This window comes from Camelina sativa, chromosome 13, assembly GCF_030686135.1.
Source record: "Camelina sativa cultivar CO46 ecotype springtype chromosome 13, ASM3068613v1".
In the NCBI taxonomy this organism is placed as follows: Eukaryota; Viridiplantae; Streptophyta; class Magnoliopsida; order Brassicales; family Brassicaceae; genus Camelina; species Camelina sativa.
The window spans coordinates 17,500,259-17,516,353 of NC_141892.1; the positions used below are offsets into that span (position 1 = coordinate 17,500,259).

Consider the following 16,095-nt stretch of genomic DNA (forward strand, 5'->3'; position numbering starts at 1 on the left):
CATGTGCTCCTGGGTCTAAAATCAGCTTTTCTGCTCCAATTCAACTCCTTTCTGCTCCGATTGCTCCTGCTGTTCCAATCCTTGCTTTTAGCTTCCTAGCCTCGTATTATAACCTGAAAATGACTCAAACAACTACAAAACTATCAAATAAACGGGGTCAAAGTGAGTCAAAACCGTAACATATCAGTTTACCTCTATATAAAGAGGCTAAGGGGACAAAGAGACAAGGGTGGAGCGTTTTTGGCATTCATTTTTGAATTGAGAATCTTTGACTCTCTTTTTCTGCAACTCGACCCCACCACTCGACCCCACGTGGTCGAGTAGTTGACCAAAATTTGAATTTTGAACTGCTTTCTCCCTCCACTCGATCGTGCAAGAAAAATTTGAATCGATTGGGCTTGATCTCCTAGTCCACTCGATCGAGTACCTCTCATGGGCTGGTCGAGTGGGCTTGCGAGTCTACTTGCACAAGTCCAATTCATTCCAAAACCATCTACACCTTCATAAAATAGCCTGCCCAACACAAACATAAAAGAAAAGAAATCAAAACTACAAGGAAAATTAAACATATTTATAATGATACCTTAGGGACTTCCTCCCTAGTGAGCTTGTTTATAGTCTCTAAGCTTGACTTTGATTGCCCTTTTCAGGCTTGGTTTAGAGACCAAGGAGGTGATGAAATCCTCCCTGGTACCTCTTGATCACTGTGGTGTTCTTGCTTGATCACTACCTCCTTAAAACTTGAACCTTGTTTCTGAATCTTGAGCCTTGGTATTGCTTTCTTGAAAGACCTCTTGTTGAGTTGCACTTGGTGATCCTTTACTAGACCAGTTAATTCCTGAACTGAACTCTTGCTCTTCTCAACTGATTCCTCCTGAGAAAAGAGCTTAGCCTTTGAAGTTTCTACTTCACTTGGGATCTCATGATCTCTCTTGTCATTGAGAACAAAAGGCTGATATCTAGAGGGCAAGTTGGTTGGGTTGTTGATGTCAAATTTCATGATCAAACCCTCAGCTATGTTCAAGGTTACCAATCCCTCCTTAACATCAATTACAGCTCCAGCAGTAGCTAAAAATGGTCTTCCTAGGATAATAGGGTCTTCAGCTCCTTATCCATATCTATTATCACAAAATCTGTAGGAATCCTAGCCTTACCCAACTTAACTGAAAAAATTTCCAATTTTCCAACCACATCTCTATTGGATCCATCAGCTAGACTTAAGTAGAGGTTGCTAGACTTGAGTTTAGTATTCCCAAGCTTTTGTGCTGTTGAGTAAGGCATGATATCTCAAGTAGCATGCCTTGGTAGAGAGGATATGGGGTATACTGTTCCAAAGTAGGTCCTCTCTCTTCTTCCTTGAATGCTATAACAACCTCTTCCTTTAAAGCCATTACTTCTTCTTTCTTCTCAATGACTTCCTTTTGTTGTAAAGCCATTACCTCCTTCCTTTCAATGATTTAACTAAGTTCCTTCAGCTTTTGTGCCTTGAAACGTCCTGGGAATGGCAAAGGAGGTTTGTAAGCAGGAGGGATGTACCTAACAGGTTTCACAGCTTCTGTGGCAACGGTTCAATCAGCCACTCGATCAAGTACTTGATCATGTGCTTGGTCGAGTACCTTGTCGAGTTCCTTGCCGCCTTGTGCCTGTTGTGTAAATTTTTTTCTCTTGGCTTCAATAAATGACAAATCCTCCCCAGCTTGAACTTCACTGTCCTCAGTGACAGCTTCCTGATGAAGTTTAATAGCTTTAGCAGTGAACTCCCTTGAGTTTTGAATGGCTTTTCCAGGAAGTTGGTTAGGCTTTGGGGCTGATGAAGAAGCAATGTTGCTCTCCATGTACTTCACTCTAGAGTTCAGACTCTCGAACTTGATGTTTAGATCATTATACTAAGAATTTAGCTTTTGGTTCAGCTCAGCAAACTTCTTTGCATCCTCAATCTGTCCATTTGCTTGCCCAAGTAGCATTTGTTGCATCATAGCTCTCAAATCTGGTTCTTGGCCTTGGTTAGTCTGAAACCCTGGAGGGGGACACATTGGAGCCTGAAAACCATTATGTTGCTGCTTGGGGGCATAGTTGTTCTGCTGTTGGGGCTGTTGAGGAGGATATACTTGGTCTTGTGGGTTTGCCACATTGGTACTCCTATAAGAGAGATTGTTATTCTTGAACTGGTTGTAAGGTTTGTAGCCACCTTGGTTCTGCATATAACACAACTCAGCCAACTCATTCTCCCCAGCTTGAATTGTTGTGTCTTCTTCAGCAAGGAAGTGAATATTCTTCTGTTGACTAAGCAGAATCTTGTCCAGCTTCTCATTGACAACCTTCAAGTCCTTCTCATACTTCTCATCTTGATCAGTGGAGACAACCCTTACTGTTCTATCATAGTCCTCATTGTAGTTCCCATCAGATTGTGCTAGGTTCTCCACTAGCTCCCATCCTTCTTCTACATTCTTATCGAGGAAGTTTCCATTGGAAGTTGTGTCCAATAGCATCCTTATCTTAGGTAGAACTCCTCTATATAAGGTACTGAGTAGAGATTCATTGCTAAAGCCATGATGTGGGCATTGAGTTTGGAAGCCTTTGAATCTCTCCCATGCCTCACAAAAGCTTTCATTATTCTTCTGTGCAAAACCAGAAATCTCATTCCTCAACCTTGCAGTTCTTGCATTAGAGAAGAACTTGGCTAAGAAGGCCTTTTTGCAAGCATCCCAAGTGGTGATAGCTCCTGTTGGCAAGGTCTTCTCCCACAAGTGTGCCTTATCTCCAAGGGAAAAAGGGAACAGTCTTAACTTGAAGCCATCTTCACTTAAACCATTGATCTTGGTGAGGCTACAGATTCTATTAAACTCATCAAGATGGTCCAAAGGGTCTTCCATAGACAAACCATGGAACTTATTTGCTTGAATCATAGAGATCAACCAACTTTTGATCTCATAGTTATTATTAGCAACTGTTGGAGGTACAATACCAGCTCTTTGGTTGTGTGTGTTTGGTGCATCTCCTGCACCACTGTTCCTTGGTCTTAGATCTTGATTTTTTTGTTACTCCATTAGCAACTGATTCTCTTGTTCTTGAAGGATTCTTGTTCTCTGCTGTCTTAGCTCTCGTGGTAGTCGATTGATGTGATAAAGGTACCTCTGAAGATTCTGATTTCCCTTAGATCTGGTTTGCATCAACTGACTCGACTAAGTACTCCGAACTGACACTCGGTCGAGCACTGGCTCGAGTGGATGGTCGAGCTGACTAGGCTGAGTTGTTCTTTTAATCCGCAAGTGGACTCGATCAGGTACTCGATCGTGCACACGGTCGAGTAGTGGTCGAGTTGGTACTTGAGACTCAAACAAACAAGCAGATGAAGAATCTTAATCAGTAGTGATCAAAGTAACAATAGAACTTAATCTTAGACTTGTATGAATCCTAAATGTCACAAAAAAAACACCCATATGGCAACGACGCCAAATTGCAACATGGTCTTTTTGTTATTGTGTGATGATTGATGATGGAGATGGATGCAATGTGTTTAAATTACCCTTATGTAGTTGTAGCATAAAGGATGTCAAACCAAAATGAGTGTGATGCAAGCAATCAGGATGTGAATACTTATCTAAGTCAAGCCAAATATAAAGGATGTTTGTCACAAACAACCTAATGATGATTATGAGATGTAGAATATAAAAGCTACTAAGATAAACTGATGCAAGACAGTAAATGAAATAGGTGAATGCAGAACAAAAACAAGATCTCTGGATGAGCTCGAGCAGGCACTCGATCGATGCACAATCGAGTGGATGGTCGAGTTGGTAAACGGATGTAAGAAACAGAGCAAATATTGAAACAGAGCAACAGTAAACAAACTACAATACTTGAACTAGGAAATCAATAAACAAAGGAAGGTCCTGAGGATGGATTCATGGGCTGGGCTTAAACTATGGTTATCTAGATTGACCAACAAACCTCAATCAATGAGCTAATCTCTAGACAATGATCTTTCAAGACAAGTTAATTCATTCTCATGGCAATAACAATCAAGCTCAGATACTTCTTAGACCCAGCTCTCACTGGCTATTACATATAAGAGCAGACATTAAAACCCAGATCATTATTGTCAAAAATCAAACAAAGCATCTAATCTCTTAGCATGCTCAATGATAATCTCTAGCCGTAGCCTTATCCAGCAACTTAAACAATGGTATGATGTTAAGAAGCCTGAGATCTATCCTCACCCTCTCAGTATAAGGATATCATAGAGCTTATCTAAGCCAGAAGAGATATGCAACAAACAAGCTTGATCAACCTAAACAACCATAGCCTTTACCTATCCTAATCCATCCTCAAGATCCTAAGCCACTACTAATAATCACAGAACATGATGAACAAAGTGATAAACCCAGAAATCAATGAAACTTGCATTATTAGATAGATGAGTAAGAGATCTACAATATTGAAGAAGGAATCAAAACTCAAATACTCAATTAGAAAGTTATAAAACCAACAAGTATCAAAGATTTCTTAGTTTTACTAGGTGGCTAGAGAATCTAAGGAAAAGAAAGTGCAAAAGTAAAACAATTCCCAAAAGGGTAAATATTAGGTCTAGAATATTGTACTCTACAAATCTCTCCTCTTTTGGTGGCTGCAGGGTACAAGGCTTATATAGCAAAAGGAAGGGAAGCCCTAAAAATGCTAAAAGACAAAATAGGAGGGCGGCTCGGTCAACTCGACCCCGTGCTCAGTCGAGTGCTGGTCGAGTGGCCATCTTCTTCTGCTTCTTCCATCCGGTCGAGTCTTTCTCCGCACACGGTCGAGTAGGCGGTCGAGTGGACTTCCGGACCTTGATTCTTCAGCTCTAAATCCCTTGTTTCCTTCACTTGACAGCTTCAATCTTCTTCCGCATTCCTTCCATGCTCCTTAGGATCCAAAATCACCTGTTCATGCAAGAAACTATGCAAATGCAATGCAAACCTACTCTAATGCATAAACAGTTCTAAAGCTATACATTAATGGACAAATGTGATGGAAATCATGCAAAAGATGTGAATATGTTAAGCGAAAACAGGGTAAAATATATGAACATCAACATATGTAAGCATAATCATACAAGCTTCTGCATTGCATCTAAGGCATAGAAAAACCATAAAATTTGAAATTTTTTCAATAAAGTCTTTACAAAAACAGAGTGTTCATGTAGTTGCATTGCATTCTAGCATTGTGTTTAGTGTATTGCATATAGGATTGTACATATGCATTGGGGAACAATGATTAAATCTACCATGTTAGAAGGAGATTCTTAGGATTTAACCCACAGCCCTCATTTATAGTTCTTTGTTGCTAGTTCAGTCTTTGGAAAAAAATGAAGAATCTATGTTTAAAGAATTGTGTCATTTGAAAGCATCTCCTTCTTGTGTGAAACTTGCTTGATCATTTTTTGCATCTCTATAATATTGGACTTTAATCTGATCATCAAATATCTTGCTTATGGACTATGAATGCTAGCTCATGGAACTTTGAATTGGGTTAACACTCTCTTTTTACCACTCTATTCATTTAACCCAATCTCTTGCCATACCTTGAAACCCCAGTCTTTTCTTTCAAGCCTTGTATTGATTTTTTTTTAGTGAGGCATCTTTGTTGATAATGCTATAGGTTGTAGAATCTTGAGAGTATTGAGAACGACAAAGAACTGGCTCTTACTTTAGCTAGATTTGGAATCATTAGAACTAGCTAATAAGACTGGTTTTGAAAGAAATAGGTGGTTAGAATGTTGATTTGGGTTCAGGTTTTGGAAAAAGAGAGAATAAGAAGGGAAAGAAAGGTTTACTTGGTCAAAAGAAAAGAAAAGAAAGGTCTCTAAGGTTAAGTTTGGTTATAAGCTCTAAGTCTCAAAGGAAAGGGATAGAAAGTATTGTTATAGTCTCCTAGAACCAAAAAGAAAAGAGTAAAGAAAAGTCAAATAAGATTGGGAGTATAGCAAAAAAAAAATAAGAAAGAGAAGGAGCTAGTGTTTAAAATAAACAGTAGCCTTAGAGATATACAAAAAGAATAAGACCAGAAGTTACAAAAAGGGGTTCAAGAGATCAAAGTTTGAGTCTTTGGGTTGAAAATAAAGAAAAGAAGGATGGGAAAAGGGTAGAAAAGCTTCTAGGTGGGTAGAACATCAAGAGTTAAGCTTTGTATGCCTAAATTGTTCTCAGTCTTAGATTGGTTTCATAACTGTCTAGTATTCCTTCTTGTTTGAGAGTTAACAACCCTAAAAACACCATTATCAGGCTACCTTCAAAAGCTTTACCCTTAAACCAATTGAGCTTGATTCATGTTCCATCTGCAAGGTTACACCAAACAATTTAATGAATGTGAAAGAGATGTTCAATGGGATTGCAAGTCTTTACTAATAGATAGGAGCTGAACTAGAATGGTGCATTGTGATAAGCTTAGGAAAATATTTGTAAAAACTTTGACAGATTCTTTGCACCATTGAAGTGCATTTAAGGACTGTGGTTTAAATCCTTTGTTATTGCTCTTTGTTTATGAGTTCCCATCTTCAAACTTCTCTTCCTTCTTATGTCATGATTGTTTGCTTGAGGCAAACAAGACTAAGTTTGGAAGAGTTGATAACTCTATATTTTACCATCTTTTAGCATGCATTTATCTCCTGTTTTGCATTGTTTAGAGATAGTTTTAGCACATTTATGTCTTTTATTCTCAGTTTATGCATTAGGATAGAATTTGCATTGCATTTGCATATATGTGTGCATAAACAGGTAAATTAGGTACTTTGGAAGCACAAAGGAGAAGTTGTGATCACAAGGGGACATCTAGTAAGGGAATAAGGCTCAAAAGAGGAGGAAATCAATCACTCGACAATGGAGTCGAGCACACACTCGACCGTTTGTCAAAGAACACTCGGTCGGATTCAAAACAAGTCCCTCAAAGATCGACCCGAATAAAGATCTTCCGTTGGCATTCAGCTTCCATGTTCTTCACGAAATTTGTAGAAAACCGAGTTAGATTGCCAATACCGGTGGTCTCAGGCCGATCGGAGTTAAGGTGCAAAAGTTATCCCCATTTTACTGAACAGATATCATCCCAGATCGAGGACTCGACCGTATGAAGAAGCAGAAGAAGAGGTCACTTGACCATGGACTCGACCGAGCACATGGTCGAGTTGTGAGCCGCCTCTCTATTTTGTTTCCTAGCTAACTAGGGCTTCCCTTATTTTCTATAAATAGGTCTCTTACCTCTGGCCACAGACAAGCTCGTTTTTTTAGGTCTAGCCACCAAAAATTGTAATCTTCATAACTTTTGATCTTTTAAGTATTTTCATTTGATTTCTTCTACAAAGTTGCTTATTTTATCATCATCATTATGATTATGTCTGTTTCATCATTTTCTGGGTTTGTGTTCTTACATCTCATTTATTAGATTCTGAGTAGAGATAGATTCGTAGGGATGGGTTAGGTTGGTAGAGAACATAGTTTGTTTAGGATTGTTGAAGTTTGAATTCTATAGAGTCCTTTCTAGATTGGGTGAGCTCTAAGCTGTTCTTATACTGAGAGGGTAAGAACAGATCTTAAGCTTCTTAGCATCACACTAATGTTTAAGTTGCTAGATTAGACTAATGCTAGAGATTATCATGAAGCATGCTAAGAGATGAGATGTTTAAAGTGATTTTTGACAAGTAATGATCTGATTCTGAAAGCCTGTTTAGTATGGTTTCACCAATGAGAGTTGGGTTAGGATGTTACTAAACTTGATTACCTTTGTCTTGAGAGTGGATTGGTAAGCCCTTAAGATCATTGTTTAAGGATTAGCTCTTTGTTGATTGAGTTTTGTTAAGCAACCTAGATAGATTAAGTTTAATACAACCAATAATTCCCATCCTTAGGATCTATTTGCTACTTGTTTGCTTCTGTTTCTTGCATTTAATTACTTGTCATTTTATGCTTTATTGTTTCTACTTTTAGTTTGAAAGTTAATCTTCTGTTTTGCATCACTCGTCCATGCACTCGACCTTGGTTCATACCATGCTCGATCGAGTGCTAGGTCGAGCTCCAGTTTATTTTCTTATTTATGCTCTGCTCTTTGCTAGTTTTCTCTTGTTTACTTCTGCTTATTAGTTAATTCTGCTTAGTCTTGTTTATGTACTTGTTTAGTAGCTTAATTTCTGCATAGTATTTCTTTATGTTTTTTTGTTGCTGCATTTTCATTTATGCTTCATTAGGTTGAAAGATACCACCCCCATATCTGAATTGGCTTAACTTGTAATATCTTGATTGTATCTTTTATGATTAGCATAATCCCATTTGGATTGACACCTTAAGTACTACAATGCATAAGGTTAATTGAACCTGCTAGGATTAGGACATACAAAAATCCTAGTATCAATTTGGCCTCGTTGTCGGGGGTAACATATTAAATTAATACATCGTAAACTTCTCAAGACTTCTTCCTGGGAAACTGAAATATACTTTAAACTGCAAATCTATCTAATCAACCAAATTAATACATCGTAGGCGTCGATGAACCCTTTTCTATGATATATGTTTACTTAACTTCGATGAACCCGTTTCTATGCAAATCTATCTAATCAACCAATTAATACATCGTTACCTTCGATGAAGTTCAATAGAAATTTTCTAATAATTACCCAACCGTGAATGTTAGAATTCTACACTTATAAGTTAAATAAAACGAAGTGATATAGAGAAATTTTCTATTATTACCCAATCTGTGAACAGTCTCCAATCTGTGATGATTTATATTGACCGTTACAATGAAACTGAAAGACTTTCAATCACCAATTCTCTGTCGTGAGGATGAAGTATTATTTTTTAAGAGAAAAGAGATGATTTACTGGATACTTATTTGGTTGCAGTTTAAAATAATCGCAAGGACCAGTATTTGGGTTATATATACGAGGCGAAGCGGTTGCATGAACAGTTACATATAATTAATTAGTAAGGCAAACCGTCGCGTCGAAGAAAACCAACATGCAGACTTCAAAGCCTGACTTCTTTACACAGATTAAGGAGTAGACTTCATAATCTTAATTTTCCGACAATATGTAAACAGTTATCAGTCTACTATATACGTCAACTGAATTAAAATCAACGAAGTCATCCAACTATTACAGAAACTGAAGCAAGTTCATAGATTACAGACATAAATACGCCATTCAAACAAACAGACACGATGAAGAAAGGTTCACAGATTTTAGAACTTAATTGAAAGATCTACGAAACCAAAGAGATTAATACCACAATGAGTATCATACCGGCGATTAAGACATTCTCGACCACCTCCCTTACACGACGAACTGACAGACGTAATTCTTTCATCTGGTCTTTCACCTTGTCTAGCTCCTGCTGAACCCATAGCATTTCTCAAATTCCAGGATGGCTGTAATAGAATCCCTTTGGTCAGCAAGTACACCTCTCATTGCTTGAAGTTCTTGCATAATAGCCTCATCCCACCATTTCATAATATGGTACTCTCCATCCTATACAATAGAAATAAATATACCATAAGAATATTATATATACTCAAATAATAACAACAAATAAACCACCAGACAATCTAACAACCTCATGGTTATTTCATCCAATGAAAATTCTTCCAGGATTGTCGGCTGTGTGGAACATTTCATAACGGTTTCCCTTCCGCAGAAACATTTGTCAGGAATTCCAACTGTCAGGCCAAGAAAGTTTACTTCGGGTGGACCTTCACTCCATACTTGCAAAGAACTAGAAGATGGCTGAGTGTAGCTGTGTAACCCCATATCTGTGTGCAAAATGAACAAAAAACAATGAGAACATATATATTTACGAACAAAAATAGCTACAACGTTACAAAAGCAAATCGCCGACAATAAACCAAGAAATACTTATCTGAGATGTTCTTGAGATTCGAAGAAGAGAAATGATGAGAATCTGAATTTCCGAGAACACAAACTCGGAAATTTTTGAGAGAGAAATTTTGGAGAGAGAGAGAGAGATCACGTAAAAACTAAGTTTGACCTACAGAAAGAAGTATATATATCTTTAAATTATCCGGTTAGGTTAAAAACAAGGAATCGGTACAAATTCGGTTAGGTTCAGCTATCAGTTTGGTTAAATTAACGGTATTAGTATAATATTAATAGGTGATGGCATAACAAAGTCAACCATGAATAGTACATAGAGAAGTCTACTTAAGCAAAAGCCTAAATCATATAATTTTAACCTAATCAGCCTTTCCTCCTTTAATTTGAATTGTTTATAGTAAATTTATTTTATTCCAATGCAAGAAGTCTATGTGGTTATTATTTGGTCAATAGGTTTATCAAATTATTTTTTATAATATTTTTAATTAAAATTTAAACTATAATTAAGGAGTAGACAAATTGTTATGTCTTCTAGTTGACGTTAATTTGTAATCTACCTTAAAGAAATCTATTGCACACTTCCTCCGGGTTACATCTGTCATTTCGGCTTGTGTTTTTTGTTTGGTCGTAAGGGAGTCAACTGTAATTTCAGTACTCTTAGTGATTATGTTTCTCAAATATCGAATATGAAGTCTACTATTGCATTTAAGGCCCAAATATCGAATATGGGATCTACTATCCCAAAACAAAACAACGAAAAGTTCATGTTTAAAATAACCTCATAAGAAGTTCATGATTAAATTGCCACAATTTGAAAGTCGGTGATTTTAATGATATTTTCCAAAACTAAATGCCTACTGTTTGACTTGCTCAAGATATCAATTTCATATAAGTCTTTCTTCGACAAGTGACATCTGCAAAGCATCAACAAAGTGAATTTCCAATAATCCTGTTATTTTGCATCTTTTCTTTTTAAGTTAAAATTAATTCATAGTAGTAAGAGTTTATATAAATTCATATATCTATCTTAACATTTTTTAAGTACATTTTTGTGTCATCCTCTCTTATCTTTGTATTCAAAAAGTTTCAACTAAATTCTCTACAATTCTTAAAACCAAACACAAGCATTTCCTTATTTGATAATATTAATTTCCTAAATACTATTTACCTAATTTAAATCAAAATGTTAGAATAAAATATAATTCTCCTTGCACTTTTATTTCATCTTATATTTAATTATTTTAATTACTATTTAATACATAAAGTTAATGAAATTTTAGATATTTTTCAGCATATGATGTCATTTGAATTTTTATAAACGGATATATATTTTAAAATTTTTCTTAGGATATTTATAACCAAACAAGTATATCCACATATAGAGCTCGAAATACATTTTTAAAGTACAATAGGGTGACATCACTTTTTGGCTTTTTGCCAACTTCGGGTCAGATTTTTAACTAAAATTATAACCGATTCAATTATACGAATCCTCCTTAAGATTACTGAATATGTTGGGCCGGTTAGTAATCAATAACGTACTTATTTACATCAAATTAATGCCAATTAATGTCCATTGTATCTTAGGAAATATCTAATTTACATGCCAAATTTTTTGGACTAAGTTTGACAAAAAAAGAATTGATAACACAAATTCTGTAATTACATCCCTATAATATAGCAACTAATTCAAGATGAACACATCTTAGGAAATATCTAATTTGCGTTTAATAAACGATTACATATTTGCTAAGTTTTTATTAGCTTTAAATGTACACTATTAATCCAATAATATCAATTGAGAATCAAAATAAGAATATGTCTTATCATTTATTCCGAAATCATAACTAACCAAATCATAAAATGTATATTCTCAATTTGTGAATCAAGAGTTTATACAAAACCTATCTAAAACCGTTAACAGTATATATATATATATATATATATATATATATATATATATATATATATATATGGAATTCACCATCAACTACAAGCACCACAAAACTATTATAGTATCATATCAACAAAATAATAGACCCGTGGTGTACGTACCACGGGATAAAACCTAGTGAAAATACAAAAACCAAAGAGTTATTGTTTCGAAACATGTAGATTGAATTAGAAATGATTTGAAATTGAATATTTAAATTGTAAATATAAAAGCCAAGTTTGATGGAATCGAATTGAGGTTTGATGGGTCTTTCATTTTGAAAACTCCGACAACATTTTAGGTTTTTAGGTTACAAATTTGTAATAAATAAGTAGCTATTCTCGAATAATGAAAAAACGAATTGAGCTTCGAAGGGATGCTAATCTTCGGATTCATCAAAAAATAATAAAGTCAGGAAAACCATTCTGGTTTTTTGTAGTGTCTGTAATCCAAAAACATAAGGAGAATTTGATCTCAGAGGAAGAGGAAAAGAATTGAAAGGGTTCGAGTTATTGAATCGGGAGATAGTGTTTTCCTTTTTTCCGTCAAGTAATGGACCACAAATAATAATCAAACTAAACAACCAACAAAAAAATAAGTGCTAAACCCCAATCCAAGACTACCTACACAATCATCTACTCAACTAATACAAGTATACAACTACAAACAAAATTATGAAACAGAAAAAAAAAAATTAAAAATGTACTTTCGCACATACTATTAATTCATAAAGCTACAATTAAGCAAACTTAAAATTTATATACCAAACTCAAACAAGATAATATAGAATCGAGCAAATTTATAATTAAACAAAAATGATTTGTGGTGTACAACAGGGTAAAATCTTAGTTTATTTAATATATATGTAGGAGTCAACTACTAACAGCAGTAAGCAGCCTCTTTGGGTTTCACGAACTACAGCAGCCTCTTTAATTTGACAAAGTAAAGCACTCTGGTGGTGGTGGTGGTGGGTCTCAACACTCATTTGAATTCTGTAATCGGAGTCTGAATCTGGACTTTTGTTGTCATCCGAAGGACTTACTAGGTCGTCAACTTCAGTAGTCCTATTAATTAAAGTAAATGATCATTTTGTAAAAAGTGTAAAATATTTTAGAAATGAGGAAACAACGCAATGCTAGGCACATGGTTTTTATGTAGCAGTCTGTGGTAGACTCATTCTTATTGTAGCGGTAGGTGCTCGACGCGTTTTACGATTTGGGTTATCTAACTTGATTAAAGATGTGCGCTTTGTTCTATGTGTTTTTTTTCGCTTTTGAGCACATGATTACTTTTTATTACAGTTCTTTCTTTCTTTCATTTTAGATGATGTTTAATGTTTATAAACATAACTGAAAATTACATAAGTTTTAATTAATAAATATCTTTTACATTAAAAACACCATTGATTCAAGTTTCAGTGGAGAAAAGAAAACAACATACTATGAAATATAAATGGTTAAAAAACTTAATGTATTTATCTTAGTATAGAAATTAGAAAACATCACTTATAGTAAATTAAAAAAACACTAAATCATGATACAAGGAAATATATAATAATATCTTAATATATATGATGTTTATGTGTATTCACTTTCTTTTATCAATTATTGGCACACAACAAGTTGACGCATTAGCCAAATTTTTACATTTACAGGAAACGGACAAGATTTCTGATGTGATAGTGCATTGTACATTCAAAACTTACCATTAATATGATTGTGCCTTGTGTATTCACTTTTCTTAACAATAAATGTTAAAATGAAATCAACTTATTATAATAATAAATAAATAACTACAACTAGTGCATCAAACTTCATGTAATACAATAACCATGTTACAAAAGAGAAAGTAAGCTTTTTAATAAATGTAAAAAAAAAAGTATTGCAACCACTAGTGTTACTGTTCGAGCTTTTGTCCTAACCTAGGTGTGGGCCATTTGGTCTCTCAGCAGGGTCGGATCTCTTTTTCCGGTGAAGAAGTTAACGGCGATTTGCTTCTTTGTAATTTTTCCAAAGTCCAGTCCGTTAGGATTGGCCAAATAAATATTAATATAATTTTGTTTAAAAGAAAAAAAAAAAGCAAAGGAAAAGTATGTTCAAATGTTAATTAAAATATATACATATATAATTAAGTATGAATCTGAAAAACATAAAATTATGTATTAGAAGCATGTGATAATTAAAGTTTTCTTAGACTTTAAAACCTATTTGCCGAAGAAAAAAAAGGTTTGCATGTAACTAAAGTGTGAAAGTGAAAAACAAAAGTTTATAGGATACTCAAATACGTGATAATTATAAGTTTTCTTAGACTTTAATACCTACTTGCCAAAAGAGAACACAATACACAATAATCATTCAACAAAACACAATGTCTTACTCAAAGTTTAGTCTTCCATATGTAATACAGTAATAGACTATGCACGTATACACTACTTGAATAAATAAATAAAAATATCATATAATCCACTAAAGTAAAAGCCGCCAAGCTAGAACATTTTGCCTACATAAACAATCGTTAAGACAAAACCTACATTCACTCAAATCAAACCATCACCAAATCATTTTCAAAGAGTGCAACGAAAATGCATTCCTCTTTGATAAAATTGGGATTTGTTTTTCTTCTTCTTCAGGTATCATTGTCTCATGCTCAACTAAACCCTTCCTTTTACGATAAAACATGCCCACAAGTCTTTGACATTGCGACCAAGACCATTGTCAATGCTCTGAGATCAGACCCTCGCATCGCTGCAAGCATCCTTCGTCTTCATTTCCACGACTGCTTTGTCAATGTACGATATCACTAGATTCATTTACATATATATATATATATATATATATATATATTATTTCTTTTGGTTCTCTAATAGTTTATGAATGTGATACTTGACCAAAAATCTGAAGAAAATATGTTGTTTTTATAAAGGGATGTGATGCATCGATATTGTTAGACAACACAACATCGTTTAGGACGGAGAAAGATGCGTTTGGGAACGCAAATTCTGCTCGTGGTTTCGATGTGATCGACCAAATGAAGGCTGCTGTGGAGAAAGCATGTCCTAAAACAGTTTCATGTGCTGATTTGCTCACCATCGCGGCACAAAAATCTGTTGTTTTGGTATGCAGTTTTCACAATACATACTAACCAAATACACATCTTTTGGTATGCATGTTGTTGATTTTTAAGCAGAAGAAATTTTATAAAACCAAATATAATTGGTTTTCCATATATAGGCGGGAGGTCCTTCATGGACGGTTCCAAATGGAAGAAGAGACAGTTTAAGAGGCTTTATGGATCTTGCTAACGATAACCTTCCAGCTCCATTCTTTACCCTAAAAGAACTTAAGGATAGCTTCAAAAATGTCGGACTTGACCGACCTTCTGATCTCGTTGCTCTTTCCGGTACGTTTATAATCGAATTAAAACGTTTTCATCTATAGTTGTAATCAGTAATAAATCTGTATGACTATTAATTTTCTTAGTTTATTTATTCTTTTGACATTTTTCTGTGTTTAGGTGCTCACACCTTTGGCAAAAACCAATGTCAGTTCATAATGGACCGGCTTTACAACTTCGGTGAATCCGGTTTACCCGATCCAACCCTTGATAAATCTTACCTCAGCACGCTTAGAAAACAATGTCCACTTAATGGAAACCAGAGTGTCTTGGTAGATTTTGATTTACGTACGCCAACACTCTTTGACAACAAATACTATGTGAATCTTAGAGAAAACAAAGGTCTTATCCAAAGCGACCAAGAGTTATTCTCAAGCCCTGATGCTTCAGACACCATCCCCTTAGTCCGGGCATATGCTGATGGTCAGGGGAAGTTTTTTGATGCCTTCGCGGAGGCAATGATAAGGATGGGAAATCTTTCACCTTTAACAGGGAAACAAGGAGAAATTAGACTGAATTGTAGAGTGGTTAACTCGAAATCGAAAATCATGGATGTGGTAGATGCTATTGACTTTGCAAGCTCAATGTGAGGAAATGACTTTCTTCCAATAATTAATAAATTATCAATGTTATCTATATTTTCTATACTTTCTTGTTTCTTTCACTTTAATTATATGTAATAGATATGACTATCAAGGGTTATAACTTATAACTATTTTTACGTATAGAAGAATAATAAATTACAACTGATGGTCATATATGTCGATAATAGTGATGGTGGCCGATAGGTATATGGATTTGGTGGTTCAACTTTATGGGATCATACGCTACATAGTTAGTGATTGGGATTACGTCTTTATTAGCATTTTTTGTAGAAAGGTTTGGGAACTGTCCGGCACAAACTCTACATATGTGC

The 16,095-nt window shown here is 35.1% G+C and overlaps 1 protein-coding gene and 1 non-coding gene across 2 annotated transcripts; both read left to right on the plus strand.

Annotated features, from left to right (window-relative positions):
* Positions 1-2,544: 2,544 nt before the first annotated feature.
* LOC147929695 (small nucleolar RNA R71) lies at positions 2,545-2,651 on the plus strand. The gene has a single exon (XR_015579137.1). It is a non-coding gene; the product is annotated as a small nucleolar RNA R71 (small nucleolar RNA).
* Positions 2,652-14,294: 11,643 nt separating this feature from the next.
* Positions 14,295-15,826, plus strand: LOC104736902 (peroxidase 37). The gene is made up of 4 exons (XM_010456987.2): positions 14,295-14,574; positions 14,709-14,900; positions 15,017-15,185; positions 15,300-15,826. Exons 1-4 carry the CDS (start codon positions 14,368-14,370, stop codon positions 15,767-15,769), a joined length of 1,038 nt encoding a protein of 345 aa, XP_010455289.2. The 5' UTR covers positions 14,295-14,367; the 3' UTR covers positions 15,770-15,826.
* The last annotated feature ends 269 nt before the right edge of the window (positions 15,827-16,095 follow it).